At 44.5% G+C, this 20,957-nt stretch overlaps 1 protein-coding gene across 3 annotated transcripts in view; it reads right to left on the bottom strand.

Annotated features, from left to right (window-relative positions):
• Window positions 1–16,127: 16,127 nt before the first annotated feature.
• TBCCD1 (TBCC domain containing 1) overlaps window positions 16,128–20,957 on the bottom strand; it is a 467,458-nt gene continuing 462,628 nt past the window's right edge. For all 3 annotated transcript variants that reach the window (XM_030209751.1, XM_030209750.1, XM_030209752.1), the window contains one exon: window positions 16,128–16,278. In XM_030209751.1, the coding sequence (XP_030065611.1) occupies window positions 16,149–16,278 (130 nt within the window). In that variant the 3' untranslated portion in view covers window positions 16,128–16,148. The remainder of the gene's footprint in view (window positions 16,279–20,957) is intronic.

The raw sequence follows: 20,957 nt of genomic DNA, 5'->3' as shown, positions 1-20,957 counted from the left end.
CTGCACCTGTGGGTCCTGCCGAATCATAATCGCTAATGGTTCCATGGACATTACAAACAACAGGGGAGACAGCGCACAGCCCTGCCTCGTACCCCTGAACAGCTCAAAAGATGTTGTGTTACTGCCATTAATCTTCAATTGGGCCAGCAGCCGTCGATAGAGCGCTGCGACCCAATACAAAAACTGCCTGCCAAATCCTGCACGCTCCAACAGCCTAAAGAGAAAGGGCCACAGCACTCTATCGAATGCTTTCTCTGCATCCAGTAAAAGAAACACCGCTGGATAGCCAAGCCGCTGCACCCTGTCCAAGAGGTATTGCGCTTTTCTGGTATTATCAAAGGTCTGCCTATTTGTAATGAAACCTGCTTGGTCTTCATGTATCATGCGGGGCAACACTTTTTGCAAACGAGTGGCTAAAATAATGGTAAAAATTTTATAATCTGTCCCTAATAGGGAAATTGGGCGATAGGACCCACAGTGCTGCGGATCCTTATGTGGTTTAAGCAGCAACACCACATTAGCCAGTCTCCACGAGTGCGGGAGCAAGGTGTCTCTCGTGATGTCATTAAACACTTGAAGCAACACTGGTGTTAACATAGCTTGAAAGCATTTGTAAAACCGATTACCATAACCGTCGAGCCCTGGCACTTCCCCCCCTGATGACCTCATCTACCTCCTCCCTCACAATGGAGGCCGATAGCATAATCCGTTCTGTCTCCGTTAACACGGGAAAATCCACCATCTCCAACAGCGACTGAATCGTTTCCTCCAATGGTGGGACATCCGGCTAGTAGAGCTGTATATAATACTTTACAAACTATCTCTGAACATCTTCCAGCTGATCCCATACCTGCCCTTTGTCATCCCATATACTATTGATATTGTTACGATTGGTCAGTTGTTTCAATTTATACGCCAGTAGCTTGCTGGCCTTATTGTTAAACTCATAATATTCCTGCTTCACCCTTTGTAACTGCTCTTGTATACCTTTGTTTTCTTAAGCGGCCAGATGTACCTGTGCTGTATGAAGCTCCTCTTGCTGATTCGAGGTAGCCTGCTGTAATTTCACCAAATTATCTAACCGCCTTATAATAGAGTGCAATTCTGTTTCCTGTTTCTTAGTTTCTTTATTTAAATGCGCTTGTAAAGATATCATTTTCCCACAAATCACTACCTTCAGGCTTTCCCATAATATCCCGGGGGTAATATCAGGTGTATCATTGATTTGAAGAAATTCTTTTAAATCCCCTTCAATTTGTTTAACCTGCTTGGGGTCATCTAATAGACTATCTGGAAATTGCCATGTTCTCGTCCCCCATACCACCTGCCTCCCTCGTAAAGAGATAATAACTAGGGCATGATCTGACCATGTGCTTGTCTGTATTTCTGAGGATATGACCTGTAACATCAGGCCTGAACTACCCATCCACATATCAATTCTCGAATGTGTATTATGAGGAGCCGAGTAGCAGGTATAGTCCCTTTCTACCCCATGCAACACCCTCCAAATATCCACCAGTCCCCATTGATTAAGGAATTGAAGTAAGCGAGCTCGCTCCGCCTGTGCATATCCCGCTGCTGCCCCTGAGTTATCCATCCCAGGATCCATAGTAATATTAAAATCCACCCCCCCCCCCCCATGAGAACCTCCCCTTGCACCATTGTAGAAAGTTGAGAGTTGACATCATCAAAAAAAAAAAAATCACCTTGTGCCTGGTTCGGGGCATAAATATTCACTATAGTGTGTAACTGACCCTCCATCTTGCCCACCAAAATCACAAAACGCCTTCCCATATCCCTTTTCACAGCTATGGTCTCCCATGATAGTCCTTGTTTAAGCAGTATCCCCACTCCTGCAGTCTTACGCTGCCTTCTATTACATGCCATATACTGAGAGGAATATCGGGGGTTACTCAAGAGATATTCATGCCTATCTAATAGATGAGTCTCTTGTACCAGGACAATATCCGCTCCCATCCTGGTAACCTCTTTAAAAAAGCCCTTCCATTTCATAGGAGAGTTTAAGCCTCTGGCATTGAAGGTCATACATTTGATCGCTACCATCTTAATCCCGCAACAGTAGTGCCCGCCTTCAATCTCTTCATAAAATGGGTCTTCCCATCATAGAAAATACCTGAAACATCTCCCTGAGTTACCCAGACCCCCCATCCCCATTCCCTCTTCATCCAGTGGGTCAAACTTATCCCTCCCCCAAATTAAGAGAACGGCAACCACATGCATGCCCAAGTATTATTACAGTGCCTTTTACATAGACAAACCTAACTTCCCCCAAACAACTCTTTCTTTATGTTTCTGTGTATATATATATATATATATATTTTTTTTTTTAAATATATTCTGCATACCTTTCTTCCCCTTACACAGTTCTTTTTTTTTTTTTAATCTCTTTATTGGTGCATAAAGTTAAAAAAAAAAACCATATCTCATGCGTTTTTGCAAAAACAATGTGTTAACAATAACAATAGGACCATGTTTGGAAGTGACAAAACAAAATGACACTGACCTTCATGTCTTTTACCATTAACTCCCGAGCCCCCTGAAAGTAACCCCCCTTACCCTCCCTATTCCCCCCACCCTCTCCCTAGTTACTTATTGCCTGTATCTTGCTTCATCCTGGATTCTCCGAATCAAGGCTTTGCCATGAGAACAGGGAGAGCGCTCTTCCCCATAAATCCCGATACTGGCGCTTTCCCAATGAGTTAGAAAATTTATATGTTGCATTTACCCATTTCAATCATACTGTTCTTCCACACATCCAATGCCGGAGGTTCTGCATCAATCCAGACACGCAGGATACATTTCTTAATTAGTACCATTGCCAGCAAGATGAATTTACACTGCATAGCCCCCAGTCCCTGTTCTCTAAGTGACTCCCCACATCCCAGCACAGTGACTGAATACTTCCATTCCACTGAGTTCTGCAGGATATCCTCAATGGCACTCAGTGTGCCAGCCCGTAGTGCATGCAATGCTGGGCACTCCATAAAGGAGTGTAAAAACGTGCCCACTCCGCTCCCACACTTGTTACAAGCTGCATCCTCCCACATCCCTAGGGTCTTTCCCCTTTCTTTAGTGATATGCACCCTATAAAGAATTCTGTACTGTATATCTTGTAATGATTTGGGGTCAGCTTATGTAGGTTTCCGAAAACCGCCCCTAGACGGTCCACTGAAATGTCCTCTACCATATCCTTGCTCCAAAGACCCGCTAAATGTGATAGGTGTTGCCCTTTCTGGTGATCTTTAAGCACTTGGCACCATTGTGTCAACTTGTTAAAGTGGGGCGGCATCTGCAAAAACAAATGATCCAAGTTTGTAAAGCAAGCCACCGCTCGACTCCTGCGTTCCACACTCAGTACATAATCCCTCACCTGGAGATATGCAAAGAATTGAGAGCCAGAGATCTGCAATTCCTTTTTTACCTCTTCAAATGTTGGGAATACATCCTCCCCCATTTTCCTAAATTGACCTATGAATCGGCATCCTTTCTCCCGCCACCCTTGGAATACCAACACTCCTATCCCTGCCGGGAAACCCAAGTTCCCTACCAGCGGGAGAAACGGGCTGGCGCCTTTAACTGCGCCCCCCTGCCCTCTCCACCACCTCCAAGCCTGCTGCAAGGCCGCCACATATGGATTCTCCACTAACTTCCTAGCCCCCGACACCACCCAAGACTCTAGGACAGTAAACGGGTCATTTGGCTTGCACCAACTCTCCCAGAAGCCCCTGCCAGCATAGAAACCCTTCCCTGAGATCAGTTCGTGGTTCCACCGCATCAGTGCCGCCACATTATAAGCTCGTAGATCAGGCAACCGAAGTCCACCCTGTCTCCGGTCATAAGTTAACTTAAGCTATCCGTGGCTTTTTAGCATGCTAGATAAACATACCTATCACACTCTGATACAGGCTGACTTCCGCTATCCGCACCCACAATGGGAGCATTTGTAATGGGTATAAAAGCTTAGGTAAGACCACCATTTTTATCAGGGCTATTCATCCCATAAAATTCAGCGGTAGGTCTTTTCAATTATGGCATAGCTTTTTCACCTCCTCTAATCTGTCTATCACATTCCTCTTGTATACCTCTGTCTGATTAGAACTGAGGTAAATCCCTAAATATCGGATACCTCCCACTGCCCATTTCAAAGGGAAATTCTGCAACTCCTTGCTATCACACGGCTCGCTAATGGGCAGTGCTTCAGACTTCTCAAAATTGATGCTAAGACCCGAGAATTCTCCAAAACTCCTGATGATGGACATACGTAGCTATCGGCAAAGTGCACGACGCCTCCTCCATCATCATCAGCATATCATCTGCAAATAAATTGATCCTGTGTTCCCCCCCCCCCCCACACTTTTAGCCCTTTTAGCTCTTCCTCCTGCCTTATTCGTGCTGCCAGCGGTTCCAGTGATAAAATGAACAGTAACAGTGGGCAGCCTTGCCGGGTCCCTCCCTTTAAAGAGAACACATCTGTGAGGGAGTCATTAAGTATGATTTGTGCTGTTGGTGTACTGTACAAAGCCCGAACCCATCCCAGAAAGTCACCCTGGATGCCGAACCACCCTAGTATTCAAAACAGATACTCCCACACCACCTTATCGAAGGCTTTCTCGGCATCCAGGCTAGCCAGTATTGCATCAGCAGGTCTCTCCCTCCCCTCTAGCAAAGCTCGGCCCACTGTCAAGATGTTGGCCGACGCGAATCTTCCCAGGCTGGGAACTACTTGTCCCAGTCGGTCCGCCAACATCACCGCTAGTATCTTTACATCTTGATTAAATAATGAGATTGGTCTATAAGACCCTACCAATTCCTCGTTTTTCCCCGGCTTTGGGAGCACAGTAATATAAGCATGATTCAATACCGGCCCCATACTTCCCCCCTCCTTCACGTCTTCGCACATAGCTATAAAAGGTAAAAGTATTAGATCTTGTAAGGTTTTATATTATTCCACCCCCAAACCATCAGGGCCAGGAGCTTTGGCCAACTTCAATCGCTTGATTACTCGTTGGACTTCACTGCCCTGCAAAGGCGCATTCAACATTCTTTGCTGATATCTCGTCAGAGAGGGGAGGCCCACCTTTTCGAAGAATTCCCTACACTTGTCTTCCGGAAAGGACCCTTCCCTATATAGAGACGTATAATAACTCACAAACTCCCTCTGAATCTCTTTGTGCTCTGTTATTAACTTCCCCCCTCCGTCCCGTATTTTACTGATAAACTCCCCCCCCTCGATTCTGTTTCACCAAAGCCGCCAATAACTCGCCAGTTTTATTTCCCCATTGATGTAGTCTAAACTTATACAATTGAATATTGTATAATGCCTCCGCATTCAAAACCTCTTGCATCTCTTTCCTACATTGAATATACGCCTTCCTGTTATCCTCAGAGGAGGACCTGATAAGGTTCCTTCGGGCATCTCTCAATTTCAAAGTAAGAGTGCTGATTTGCGCTTCCCGCCTTTTCCTCTGAGAAGCAGTATATGCGATGATCTTTCCCCGAATCACCGCCTTCGCAGCCTCCCAGTATACCCGTGCATTCACCGACTGCGCGTCGTTGTCCCTGATGTAATCCATCCAACTCTGACGCAAGTACGTACGAAAGTCCCTACTCTGATACATCGCCGGACTCATCCGCCATCGAGCCGGCCTTTCCCCTCCTCCCCATTTCAGTTCCACCCACACTGGTGCGTGGTCAGAGATATCTGGCTCTCCAATTCCCGTCTGAGTTGTTATTAAACTCACCGAGTGGGACGCTAGCAAGTAATCCAAACGTGAATGTACCCCGTGAGGATGAGAAAAAAAAGGTATAATCGTGTTCTTCTGATGTTGATAAAAGCAAGTCTGTGATAATTGCGTTATTGTAATGTCATACATTTTTCTGCAATAAAAATGATTAAACATAATCGTGTTCTTCTAAATGTTGCAGGCGCCAGATGTCCACTAATTCCAAATCCCTCATTACCATATTCACCCCTCTCTCCTCATGATCTTTTCCTACTCTCTTTGGAGGCTTGCAATCTATGGACAGATCGCTTGTTATATTAAAATCTCCCCCTATGATCAATTAATATTCATCTAAGGGCATTAATTTGGCTACCAGTGTAGTAAAAAAACTTGTGTGTATACACTGGGCGCATACACACTGCAGAGCCCCACTTTAACACCTTGCAAAAGGCCCGTCACTATAATGAATCTTTCCTCTGGATCCTGATACACTGTGTGCATGCTGAATGCAACTGATTTTCGAATCATTATGGCTACCCCTCGCTGTCGCCCGTTATATGCTGCAAAATATATGTCACCTACCCAATCCCTTTTTAATTTGAGATGTTCATTTCTACTAAGATGCATTTCCTGTATTAAGGCTACATCAGTTTTTTGCCTCCTCAGTGCTTGTAGCATTTTTGCGCATTTTATCGGGGAGTGCACTCCGTCGACATTTAATGATACTATTTTTATGTTAGCCATACCATTCTATGCTCAGTTACTAGCACTGTATATCGCCTTGAAATGCCCTGGGAGCCTCCCAGCCAAACTCCCAGTGCAACATCATTCTCAACTGGGCGCTGCCCAGTCAAATGAGCCACGCATTCTCCCTTCTCACTATCTTGTTCGCCAAAGTCCCCCAGTGTTTGTTCGAATCCAGGACTGCAATGACACCCTCCCCCCTCTCTCCCCCTCCCTATCCCAGCTCCCCTTCCCTTACATCTGCCTTCCTCCTCCCATCCCAACCCATCCGTCCCCCCTAACCCATACATGCCCCCTCAATCACAACAAGTCACAACACACACTCTCCCCTCTTCTCACCACTAACTCTCTCGGTTTCCTCCTCCCATGCCCATCCCCCCTGCCTCGCACTATTCCCCCCTTAGACACAGGATTATAACATATGAATTTACAGAGCTTCCCTGCTAATAGGAGTGGAAAGCCTAGGCTCTCAGAAAAACAACGTGCCAACATCCCAATTCCCAACATCAACCAGTTAACTAAGTCACAATGCGCCCAACTTAGGAACATAAACAATCATGGCGCACAAACTGCAGGCTAGTACTTGCAGCATCAAGAAGGCCAGAAATCCACATGCAAATAGAAGTGTACTCCGCTTCCGCTGCTGTTCTTCTTGCCCGCCGCCAATGTGGGGTCCCACAATGTCCACCAGTTGAGTTCACGATCCACTTTTCTGGCCTCCTACAACCCCGCAGTCTATCTCTGCGCTTCCAATCTGATGCAGAGCTTGAGTCCTCATTGCAGTCTCTGTACAAACGCTTCCAGCTCTGCAGGGTCGCTGAAGAATAAAGATTTATTATCATGTAAGACACGAACCTTTGCAGGATATAATAAGGCAAACATCAAACCCTTTTCATGTAAACGTTTGCAATGGCGCCCCATCAGTTTCTGTTGTTCTGAAACTGTAGTCAAATAGTTTTGGAAAAGCAGGATTTTTTTCCCCCTCGTATTCAGGTCTCGGCTTGCTGCTATACGCCTGCAGCAGCGTTTCCTTGTCTTTGTAGTTAAATATTTTAGCCAACACTTGTCGAGGTCGGCTTTCATTTGCTCGCGCTACTCCCACTCGATGCACTCGCTCTACTTGCATCAGCCGGCCATCCAGTTCTAGGCCCAGCTGCGTGGGCAGCCATTGCTCCACAAACTGCTGAAGATCTGTTGCTTTGACCGACTCCGGGACTCCCACTATCCGTAAGTTGTTGCGTCTACTTCGGTTTTCAAGGTCGTCTGCTTTCTGAACTAGCTGTTCGCATTTCCTTTCAAGCGCTGCCACTCTGCCGCTCGTGCCTTCAGCCAAGTCCTCGCAGTGCGATATGTGATCTTCCGCTTGTTGCAGGTGCGTGCCTTGGCGCTCCAAAGTCTTGTGAATCTGGTCCACCGACGCCTGTAACTTGGACAACTTTTCCTCTAGCATAGCGGAGATCTGCTGCGCTAAATCTCTGCCCAGCTCTGATGGGATTGTTCCCGTCACCACCACCTTGGGGACCGCCACCATCTTGGATTGCACTGCACTGGCACTCTTCTTCCCCCGCTGGGTCTTAGCGGGCATAACCGGCTTTCCACTCAGTAAAAAGGGTCCGTGTTCACTCACTGCGGCGCTCTCTTCCTCCCGCTGCCTAGTCTGACAAGTTGGGACTCACTACGAGGCCGTTTTGCAGATGAATTAGCTGGTTTTTGGGCATCTGATTCGGAGCCGGTTTTCGAGGCGTCCGCTCAGTCCCACGTTATCACGTGACCCCCCCCCCCCTTACACAGTTCTGATCTATTATATAGCGTCCATTACCAACATTCAGGGTCCAACTTTATTTGTGGATTTCAACAGCTGTTCAGATTGTTGTCGGGTAAGACGCCCCTTGTTCCTTGTCACCTGTGTCCAGCGCTGTCGTGTCGGACGTGCCTCTGCCTCCACGTTGCTTTCCGATCTTTCCGAGGCCCCTCCACCTCTGGCCACGTTGCACGTGCTTCTTCTACATTCTGAATTCGGTTCCACTTGCCCTCTGTATTGTATGACAACGCAAATGGATATTGCCAGCGATATATTATGCCCTGATCACGTAGATACCTCATGAAGCTCCGCAGTTCTGCTCGATGTTTCAAAGTCACCGGGGCCAAATCCTGATAGATCTCAATAGGGAGCAACTCCCACTTAATAGCGTCTTTCTTGTGGGCCTTTTTCAATATGGCCTCTTTGACCTTGTACTCCGAAAAGCATGCAATTATGTCTCTGGGCACATTTGCCCGAGTGCGCATCAGCACTCTATGTGCCCTATCCAGTTTAATATCTTCTGGATTCACCTCATGGCCTTCATCAGAGAGTAACATGCTGGCAACTTGTTGTGTCACCTTTTCACAATCCATGTACTCTGCCTGCTCTGGAATGCCCCGAATCCTAATATTTGATCGCCTTCCGCGATTTTCTAAATCTTCTATTTTATCCAGTAACAATTTGCAAATGTCCTGTTGTTCCTTAAACGCGGACTCCAACGTGCACAAAGTCTATTGCTGATCGTACACGCGCTCATCCACCTCCGCTACCTGCTGGCCCATTTCCGCCAATTCTCCCCGAAGTTCCTCGGCCAGCTTTGTTATGGCTTCCCGACCACCTTTTACCTCTGCCCGAATCTCCTTGAGAAGAGCTCGAACTTCTTTTGCGGTTCCCGTTCCAGACGCCATTTTACCTCCAGCAGTCTGCGTTTGGTATGTGAAGACTTTCAGTGATTTGCGGGGTGCGGAGGTTTCTTTCCCAGCCATCGCTATCCTCTCCAGCGCTTCCGATAACTTTATGCAGCTTGTATGGGGAAATTGCAGCTCAGAAACCGCTATATATTAAGCTTCTGATCGTTGGGCATGTGGAGCTGTTCCTTCACGCCACCATCTCACAGCGTGATGTTATCACCCTCCCAAGCTCACTGCTCTTGACTCTGTGACAGATTGCAAAGATCATGAGCTTGGCAGAACCATCCGCCTTACAGACACTTTAGGATCACTCTGAACAGCTTGCATTTCTGCAGGACGTCATTTGACGCATGGAAGCGCGCATTGACCAGCTTCAACAATGTATGCAGGAACTCCAGGACCACTACCAGATACCAATAGTTTCTCAAGCTTCGGTTCCACTGAGGTCGGACCCAGTACCGGCAATAGCTCCTGTAATGTCAGGTATCCATTTTAAGGCACCACTGAGATATGACGGTATCCCAAAGACTGTAGAGGTTTTCTGAACCAGTGTAAAATCATTTTTCAGCTCCAGCCCCAATATTTGCCTTCCGACAGAACTCAGGCAGCTTATATTATTTCTCTGCTGCCTGGTGCAGCTTTAGCATGGGCATCTCCCCTCTCGGAAAAGGATGACCCCGTGCTTCATGATCTCCATAGTTTCTTGGAACAATTTAAATGGGTCTTTGAAGAGTCTGGGAAGGTTACATCTGCAACTTCTGTGCTCCTGAGATTAAAGCAGGGAACGCGGACCCTTGGGCAACTATGCTATCAGGTTCCGCACTCTGGCTTCTGAATTGACTTGGAACAACGGGAGTCTGGCCGCGACCTTCTGGCAGGGGTTGGCGCCCCAAATTAAGGATGAGTTGGCCGGACGTGAGCTTTCAACCAGATTAGATGATCTGATGGCTCTGCATACGATAGATATTCGATTTCAGGTGTGTAGCCGAGAACGGCACTCCTCAGAAAAGGTAGGCATAAAGACATCGAGTTATCGGTACGCGTCACAGGCTCCTAGTCCGAAGACCTCTCCCCTAGAACCTACGCAACTGGGTCATACTCCACTCTCGATGCAAGAGAAACAGAGGCGTCGGATCCTCAATTTATGTCTGTATTGCAGCGACAGTGGACACTATGCAGGCAGATGCACAAATAAACCTGGGTCCTTGGATTAAAGTCTGACTGCAGGCACCATAGCAGGCTTATCTCCGGGTTTTCTTTGTACTCAATTCCTAATTCCAGCAGTGCTTAATCTAGGTCGAAGAAAGGAGCATACTGAAGTTTGCCTGGATTCCGGAGCTGGTGGAAACTTTATAGACGAAGACCTGGTCCGTCAATTTAGCATTCCTACGTGAGAGTTACTTAAGACCGTTCCACTCTTTTCAGTCTATGCGCACATTCAAGGAGACTTAAGCGCACAAACGGTTCCAGTGCGCTTGTGTATTGGCGACCACAAGGAAGACATCACCCTATATATCATCCAGACAGCAATGCAATCCATTGTATTGGGTGTACCCTGGCTACAGAGACACAATCCGACCTTAGACTGCGGAAGAGGTGAGGTCAGGGACTGGACCGATTTGGAGCGATTCCTGCAGAAAACTTTGCCTCGTCCCCAAAGCTTGAAGTTGTTGAATAACAGGACCTGGATTCTGACGCTTGGACCAATATCAGTCACCAACAGTCCCAGGACTCCGATGCCTCTGCGGTCATTCTGGCCACCGCTTGTGTGTCACCTCAGACCAGTAAGCTCCAGGTTGAAACCTGTACTACCATCCAAGATTAATATTCCCTCCAGCGGATGTTCTAAGAAGACTCCTCAAGACTTGTTATCTCATACCATGCCTGAAGAACTGGACCCTGGTCATAGGGTTCAGGACATTCCTGTTATCAGGGGGGCTGATGGTTTCAAGGACAGCCCATGGCAGTCCGTGGGCTGCAGTAGTATAGTCCAGCTCTGTTGACAAGATCTAGCCTTCTCTTCAACCTATAGACTTGCTATCATCTTCCAGTTCTGTGGTTCCTGTTCATGCTCCTAAGGTCACCAGCAGGTTCCACCGAAGATATCCCTGGAAATCCAGATCTCCTGTGGGGACCACGGGAGCTTTGAGGGAGGTACTGTCACAGTTGTGGCCATATCCCATGCCTACCCTCACCTCTCCTCCCAGTGACCAGGCCCTATGGCTGCTGTGGACTGCTTTCTCCCTATTTCTCAAACGTGTTTCAGAGATCATTCCAGTCCTATTCTGATGTTCCAGCATTCCAGTCTTGCTTTGGTGTTCCTGTAGGCAAGCCTCGCTTTGGTGTTCTTGTAGTAGAGAGGTGTGGTAGCCGTGTTAGTCCACTCTTAAAGGTTATCAATAGAAATCAAACAAAATAAAACATGGAAAAGAAAATAAGATGATACCTTTGGTGTTCTTGCAGTTAAACCTCACCCTGGTGTTCCTGCTGCCAAGCCTCGTTCTTACTCGTGACATCATCAGTAAATGCCTTTATAAAGCACCAAGAAACCCTCCTGCTTTGTCTTTGCAACAGAGGTTTTCAGACGAGCTCATGTCTGCATGTGCTCGTTGCCCTACTTACCTGCTTTCAGCTTCTGTTCCAATCCTGTTTGCTCCAGTCCTGCCTGTTCCAGCCCTGCCTGCTTTCAGCTTCTGTTCCAGTCCTGTTTGCACCAGTCCTGCCTGCCTTCAGCTTCAGTTCCAGTCCTGATTGTTCTAGCCCTGCCTGCCTTCAGCTTCAGCTCAGCTTGTTCCAGTCCAACCTATTTTCAGCTTCAGCTCCAGTCCAGCTCATTCCAGTCCTGCCTGTCTTCTGCTCAGCTCCGGTCCTACTTGTTGTACCAGTCCTGTCCATTTCCAGCTTAGATCCTTATTTGGGTGGTTCGCCTGCTGCTGCCGCTCGCCAGGGCTCACTGCTCTTGACTCCATGACAGAATGTTGCCGTGATTTGGGTTTCTGCCAGGTACTTGTGACCTGGCTTGGTCACTGCTGAAAACAGGATACTGGGCTAGATGGACCATTGGTCTGACCCAGTATATGGCTACTCTTATGTTCTTATGTAGCAATTAGTAGATGGGCAGATTCACAGTAAACGACATTGTTTAGATTTGATTTTTGTAGGGAAAGTATGACTAGTTTTCTAAAGATAAATGGTTGGATCATTTTTTTATTGATATATACAGTGAGATTAGAAAAGAGATTAAAGATGGGAGAGGTTCCTTGGGATTGGAGACAAGCAGATGTGGGGACAGGGAAGAAGTAGGAAACTACAGGCTGGTAAGCCTCATGTCAGTGGTAGAAAAAATAGTGGAGTCGTTGCTAAAGGAAAAAAAAGTTATCTTTCTGGAATACAACAGTTTACAGGATCTGAGGCACCATTGATTTACCAAAGGAAAATTCTGCCAAACAAATCTGATTGATTTCTTTGACTGAGTGACCAAAGAAATGGATAAAGTATGTACGCTAGATGTAATCTACTTGGATTTCAGCAAAGCCTTTGATACAGTTCCTCACAGAAGACTTTTGAATAAGCTGAGAGGATGGAATTTAGGACCCAAAGTGATGAATTGGATTGGAAACTGGTTGACTGACAGGTGATAGAGAGTGGTGGTAAATGTAATCTGCTTGGAAGAAAGGAGGGTGAGTAGTGGAGTGCCTCAGGGGTTGGTATTGGGGCCTCCACCTACCCTCCTCTCCTCCTTCCTGTACACATTAATTGATTTGATTACTTTATTTTTTGTCTATTAGATTGTAAGCTCTTTGAGCAGGGACTGTCTTTCTTCTATGTTTGTGCAGTGCTGCGTACGCCTTGTAGCGCTATAGAAATGCTAAATAGTAGTAGTAGTAGTAGTAGATTCTGTTTAATATATTAGTGCTAGACATTGCTGAAGAGTTAGAGGGAAAAGTTTGCCTTTTTGCGGAATGAACGAAGATAGAGTGGATAGCCCAGAGGGAGCAGAAACCATTAAAAGAGATCTCCAAAAGTTAGAAGAATGGTCAAAGGTCTGACAGTTAAATTTTAATGCAAAGAAGTGAAGAGTGATGCACTTGGGGTGCAGAAATCCAAAGGAGATGTATTGGATAGGAGGAGAGAGATTGAAAAGCACAGCTCAGGAGAGGGACCTCAGGGTGATGATGTCTGTTGATGAAACAATGCAACAAGGTGGTGGCCACGGCCAGAAGGGTACTAGGCTGCATACAGAGGGGTATAACCAGAATAAGAAAGGAGGTTTTGATGCCCCTGTACAAGTTTGTTGGTGATGACCCACTTGGAGTACTGTGTTCAGTTTTGGTGGCCGTATCTTGCTAAGGACATACATATGACTTGAAACGGTTCAGAGAAAAGCGACAAAAATGGTATGGGTTTTCTGTCGCAGGACTTATGAGGAGAGACTTAATTATCTGAACATGTACATCCTGGAGGAAAAGAGAGACAGGTGCGATGTGATACAGACATTCAAATATTTGAAAGGTATTAATCTACAAACAAAACTTTTCCAGACACGGGAAGGCAGTAAAACTAGAGGATATGAATTGAGGTTGCAGGGGGGACGACTATGGAAGAATGCCAAGGATTACTTTTTGATGGAGAATGTGATAGATACCTGGAATGCTCTAGGTGATGGAGATGAAAACGGTAACGGTATTCAAAAATGTGTGGGATAAACACAAAGGAATTCTACAGAGAAGACATGGAACCAAAAAGAAGTAATTAGATGACAACATCAGTATTTGGGAAGCAAAGCCAGTGCTGCATACACTTCCGGTCTGAACCCTGATCGTGGCTGGACAGATAGGCCAGTGCCGGGCAGACTTCTAATATCTGTGCCCTGATAGTGGATTGATAGGTTTGAATGGGCTGGAATGGGGCTTCGGTGACAACTTCAGTAGTTGGAGAACAAGGCCAGTGCTGGGCAAAGACAAATGAAGTTCAAGTATTTAGATATAGTATTCACATTGTACCTTATGCTATGAGTTATCTTGTTAGGTAGACTGGATGGACTGAACAGGTCTTTATCTGCCATCATCTGAGCAAACTGCTCACCTGGTCTTAAGATGTGCTGTGAATTGTGATGTGTAAATTCTGGTCTGCTTCTTTTCTGCCGGTTTGGCTCTTGCAGATTGGTTGACTACTTGCTTTTGGAACCATAGCTACCTTTACTACATTATTTCTGAAAATTCCTCCGGAAAGGATGTCACACTGCTTTGTCAGTTGAAATACTGTGCCTTTAAGGGGCGAACCAAAGGAACTCATTTTTCTGTCTCCATTAAAGAGATGCACAGGGAAAGAAATTTCACTATTCCCTGCCCGTCCCCACTGGAATCTCCTCCATCCCCTCAAGTAATCTTCTCCATCCCCACCCATGCCCTGTACTAAAATAACCCAACTTAACAGTTGCCCATGTTGATGACTTCCCCTCTCATTGCTTACGGGGATTTCAATGCTATCAACCGTATCCATTAATTTATTTTAGTGCCATTATAATTGCTAAGCTAGCTTAGAAACAAAAATTCTCCATAATGCTGCCAGTATTAGCAGCCTAGTAAGGTTCATTCTGTTTCCACTACTAACAATAACTGGGAACAGAACATTAAAGTCTGGAGGGGAGGGGGGTAGAAGATTACAAGGATCAGGGACAGTGAATGAGAGGTAATTGGGGAATCATTTCCTGTTGTTTATGAAGCAGGCTCAGAGGAAATATCTAAACAGCAGTCATGTTCAGAATCATATTCCATTGATCTCTCAAAGTGGAACTCTTTCTGCTTAGGAGCTAGAAGCCTAAGCTTGCATGAACGGTCACCAAAAGACACCAGTTTAATATAAAGCTGGCACCACTACTGAGCAATCCTCAAATTGAGCATCTTCAAATCCTTGCTTAAAGCTCACCTCTTCAATGCTGCACTCGGAACCTAACTTTTCGAACATATAGGTTGCCCCAATCTATCTGACCTATCAGATTAACTGTACATTTGTCTTTTAGATTGTAAGCTCTTCGAGAAGGGACTGTCCTTCCATGTTAAATTGTACAGCGCTGCGTAACCCTAGTAGTGCTTTAGAAATGTTAAGTAGTAGTAGTAGTAGTATAATCACTGAGGAAAATATTTGTGCTGAGCAAGCTGACTCATTCCTTAATATGCTCTAAACTGGAGTGCACATTGAAACGCTGGGTTGCCTGTAGTGAAGGAACCAGAACAGATTATTTGGAACACCTATGTAGTCAAGGTGATCAATGTAAAATTTGATTTCTTTCAAGCATGGCTTGAACAATTCAATGATCAACCTTTCCAAATCCAACACCTATAATGATGCAATCAGTGTTGGCCTCATGTTGGAATGCATGATCTAAGGTCACATCTTGATCCTTGGGGAAAAAAGAGCACTTGCCCTCAAGACACAAGGAAGTCCCTCCAGTTTATTTCAAAGTGTAGTGGCTTTACAGTGGTACACAGACTGGGAATGGAAGATGGAAATGTTTGAACTAAAGTTACAACACTCAACTTTAATGCATAGGCCTAGAAAACTATTTGTAGTACCAAAGGAAAAAAAAACAAGAAAGCATTAAAGGACTACAATAGCACCAGTGGTCAAGTAGGTCATCTTCTGGAGATAATGGAAAAAAAAGAAAACAGAGGGCCAACAGTTCAGCAGCATATGAAAATCTCTGCTAAGGCTCAAAAGTTCTTATTTTAAAAATCTGGAAGAATGCCCTGTGCTGACAAGAGATGGCATCACAAGAGTTTCTGTGTCAACTGTTGTTACCGCTTGCTATCAAATTATTGCTTTCTTCCATGCTCCTAAATAAATAAGTTTTCCATTAATATTTTAGGAAATAAAGATTGCTTGAAATGAAGTGTGAATTTACAACTTCTACTTTGCTTTTCTCTCTTCCATTTGGTCTGTAAGTACTTATGCAGCCACCTGTTTTGAGCCTGCTGTAGGAGGCACAAGGCTGTCTAGCTGCTGTCGGTTCCCAGTCTGAATTAACCACTCATTAAACTTATGTTCCACCAGTGCTTGAAACTGTTTCCTCTGCTCCCTGGGGGGAAAAGAAAAACAAGATTATTACAAGACAGAAATCTAGTATATGGCCAGCCTTATACTAGATTTCCTAGATATACGTTGTTTTCCTTCCAATGTTTCAATGTTCTTTTCCATTGATATATTCCTTAACGATACTTTGATTTGTCTCGTATAACTCTTCACAATGTAATCCATAACCGAACTGTAACAAAATGTAATTTCCATAATTCATAATCTATTGTAAGCCACTTTGAGCCCGCAAACAGGTGGGAAAATGTGGGATACAAATGCAATAAATAAATAAATAAATAAATAAAGCCATTCAAAACAGCATTTCAAAGTACATTGTGTGGGCTGGATGCATCACATTCATTTTTTGTACATATGGGAAAATATTTTTATAAGGTGGCACTTAGACAGAAATGGCACACAGATGCATAAGCTGCATCTATTTTATAAAAGGTACCTCAAAGCTACATAAATTTACATGTACACTGAGGGAGGAGTAACTTTCTGCACATAAGTACTAGTAAGAATCGGCACCTATGCACAATTTATAATAATTATTTTATTAATTATGCACTAAGACACCAATCCCAAGGCAGAGAATTGTAGATGAGGAAGAGAACACCTGCATGTATATTGCATAAAAACAGATGCTATGTTTCCTGAGTTCCTACCCTAAACAATTTTATAGGCATCTATAACACAAGCAAAATGCTGTTTTAGGCATTTGAGTTGCCTACAAAAATACCCCCTAAAAGGGCAATTCTATAATTAGGTGCAGGTAATTTTACACTTGCATTTAAGCACTGTGTGACTGCGTGCCCTTGGGTACGTAAGGGGACATTCACATGGATGAAGCATGAGCAGAACTATACTTTTGGAGGGAGAAATTCAATTCCCACTGCAGCTCCTTGTGATTCTGGGCAAGTCACATAACCCTCCATTGCCCAAGGTATATTACTTAGACTGTGAGACTACTAGGGACAGTAAAAGTACTTGCATATAATAAAAGTAAACCTCTATGACTATACCACAGAAAGGCAGTATTATCAAATCCCTTTACCCTTACACTGTACCTGATTGTTATTGTCTGCTGTATCTGACCTACATCCAACATATATTATCGTTTATTAAGCTTGCTATACCATTTCCGTTGCAAGCAAATTAAAGTGGTTTAAAATAAGAATCAATAAAAACAGAAAAGAACACCAATTATGGATAGGAAAGAATTAACTACCTTTACCACTCAAACACTACTTCAGTCATACAAGAAAAATAGTCAAAGGCATACAAGATAATTCATAACAGAATCCAAACAAGCTCAGTAATATACACAATTATCATCCAACCAACCCGTCTTCTGCTGTAGAATCAACAAAGGCCTACATAATAAAAGCCTGCTGAAAAAGGTGAGTTGTTAATGAAGAACAAAAGGACGTGTTATATGTTTCAAGCTGAAGGTATTGCGGTAATGAATTCCATACTGCTGGAGAGGTAAAATAAAATGCACTAGATCTACTGGATTCCCATCTAGCTTTAGAGGGGATGTGGGAGAATTAACCTACTGTCTTTTAGTGAGCGTAAGGTACAAGAATGAGTGTAGGGCATCACCATGGAAGCAAGGTAAGCAGAGGAACCATTGTGAAGAACCTTATGTGTTAAGGTTAGAATTTTAAATTTAACCCTGAAATCAACAGGTAACCAATAAAGCTTGTCGGAGAAGAGGCGATGCATGATCAAAATGAGATGCTTGGTAAAGTATACATGCTGCGGTATTTTGTAGTTTGTAATCTTTTAAGATTATGTTTAGTAATTTCCACAGAAATAATACTGCAATAATCGTACCTGGAAAGAAGGAAAGCATAGAACAAGGAACAGAGTGCATCAAAATCCAATAAATTACGAACCGCCCTCAACTTACATAGAAAACCCCCCATTTTTTTTTAACAACCTGAGATATTTGAGGACCAAAAGACAGAGCAGAATCCAAGATAACAGAAAAATGAAACAGGACCAATGTGCCTGTCAAACAAGAAAGGAGTAATATTTGGTAGACAAAATGACCCAGTAACCCAACAGGGCTCAAAAACATGATCTGAGTGTCTAGTGAGTTATGTGTTATTATCTTAAGAAATACAAAAAGAAATGAGCTGGTGGCTAACAGCTCACAACACCATCTTGTAAAACAGTGTTTCCCAAGTCCAGTCCTGAAGTACCCCTTGCCAGTCAGGTTTTCAGGATATCCACAATGAATATATATGAAAGAGATTTGCATATAATGGAGGCAGTGTATGCAAATCAAGTTCATGCATATTCATTGTGGAAATCCTGAAAACCTGACTGGCAAGGGGTACTCCAGGACTGGACTTGGGAAACACTGTTGTAAAACAACAAAGTGTTTGGTTACAATTGTTAATATGTTTTTGAGAGCTGGATTTATTTCTGATGAATTGAAAGTGACTATGGTGTGAACCACTGTGAAAGTTCTGAAAATGGAGTGTAACATCTTGGCCAATTACCATCCAATATCTGCTCTGCCTGTGTTAGTGAATGTATTAGAAAAATATGTTTATGTACAACTAGATGATTTTCTGTCTAGACATTCATTGTTCAGTATGTATCAATATGATTTTCAAAGGGCACATAGCACCGAGGCAATTGTAGCAGCAACTGTGGATGAGGAGCGGTTAGGGATGGATAAGCATACAAATTATGTTTTTGCTTTTCTGGATATATCAGCAGTGTTTGATAGACTAGATCATGAAATTTTGCTGAAGCACCTGGTTGAATGTGACCTTGAAGGAACAGTATTATTATGGTTTAAATAATTTTTGAGTGACAGCAAGTTGTATGTGTAGGAAATGAGGGGTTTCCACAAGGTTCTGCATCATCAGCAGTGTTGTTTAACATGTATTTGTGTCCATTGTGTCATTTGTTGCAATCCATGGGGGTATCACACAGCAGTGGTTCCCAAATTTTTTTCGGTTCAAGGCACCCTTTAGTGTCCAAGAAATGTTTTGCGGCATCTCCCTTCCCCAGCCACACAGGTCTCCACTGCCCCCCCCCCCCCCACTACACATCATATCCAGTATGTCTCTGTCTCCCCCATGCACCATTTCTCCCTTCTCTCCGCCCCCTATGTCCAACATTTCTCCCTCCCCGGTCCTTCTCCCCTCTCCATGCAGCATTTCGCCCTCCCCTTGACCCCCATATACAAGATTTCACCCCTTCCCCCCTCCCTCCAACTCTTGTCCAACACTTATGCCCCTCATTCCTCCTGCAGCATCTCTTTTTCCCTCCACCACCCCACCTACAATTCTCCTTCTGTTTGTACGGGTCCCTGTCAGCGACAGTGATTCCCACATGGTGCCAGAAACCTCCCTTTGGCTTCATGATTTTTTTTTTAACGCTATTCTTACAGGACCAGGATTAATTTGCTTACTTTTTATCTTTTTCTCTCGGCCAGCTGCGTACAAAATCTTTCTCACCAACGGAGGACTGCTGTTTTCCTGCCACACATGGCTAGGGCAAGCTACGGATCACAGCTAAGGTGTAATTGGTCACCAGAGCCTGTCTGGCGCCTAAAAGGGCAATCCTGAGCTGTGATCGGTAGCTTGCCAAAGCCATGCAGATTTCCTGAAATTCCATACAACTTTGTTTAAATATGTTGACATTAAGTGACATCCCGGCGCTTGCCTGTGAACCTCCCATCTGCCCCGCAGCACCCCTGAGTTCGCCGCGGCGCACTGGGGTGTTGCAGCGCACGGTTTGGGAAACGCTGTCATACAGCATTCATGCAGATGATACTCGATTTCTTTTTTCTCTAACAGAGTTTCCTTCAGCTGTTTTTGACAACTTGCTTGTTTGGTTAACTAAAAATGGACTGAAATTAAATATCAAGAAAACTGAATTGTTGCACGTTGTTGTAGATTCAACTCTTGTATTGCCCGATGTTGTTTCTTTCGTCTGGGACTTCTGTGAAGGTTTTGACTCAGGTGCGGAATCTAAGGGTGATGTTTGATTCTCATTTTTCTTTTAGGCCCTAGATTCAGCAGTTGATTGGCAGCTCTTATTTGAGGGCCCCTTTTACTAAGCTGCGTAGGAGCCTACGCGCGCCCAATGCGGGTAAATTGGAGTTACCACCCAATTACCGCATGGCCCTTGCAGTAATTTCAATTTTGGCGCAGGTATTGAAAATATTTTTTATTTTCTGACGTGCACCAAGTGGCATCCGACACACATAGGTCATTACAGCCCAAATTCTTCACCGCTAGGTCTATGGCTGGCGGTAAGGTCTCAGACCCAAAATGGATGTGCAGCAATTTTGATTTTGAAGCACATCCATTTTCAGAAAAAAAGGCCTTTTTTACAGGTGCGCTGAAAAATGATTCTGCGCGTGCCCAAAACCCACGCCTACACTACTGCAGGTCATTTTTCAGTGTACCTTTGTAAAACGACCCCTTAAATTGTATTTATTGAGCAGGCTGCAGCAATTATTGACCAAAATGGATTTTGTGAGAGTGATAGAGGCCATGGTTTTAAATGGCCTGGATTACTGTAATATTGTGTACTTGGGGCTACCCACAGCCTTTATTGAGTCACTCCAAGTTGTGCAAAATTCGGCAGTGCGGTTATTCAGCCTACCGAGGTTTGAGCATATTACTGTTTATCTGAAGAGGTTGAATTCTG

This window comes from Microcaecilia unicolor, chromosome 7 (genome assembly GCF_901765095.1).
Source record: "Microcaecilia unicolor chromosome 7, aMicUni1.1, whole genome shotgun sequence".
NCBI lineage: Eukaryota > Metazoa > Chordata > Amphibia > Gymnophiona > Siphonopidae > Microcaecilia > Microcaecilia unicolor.
This window is presented reverse-complemented; position numbering and strand designations above follow the sequence as displayed.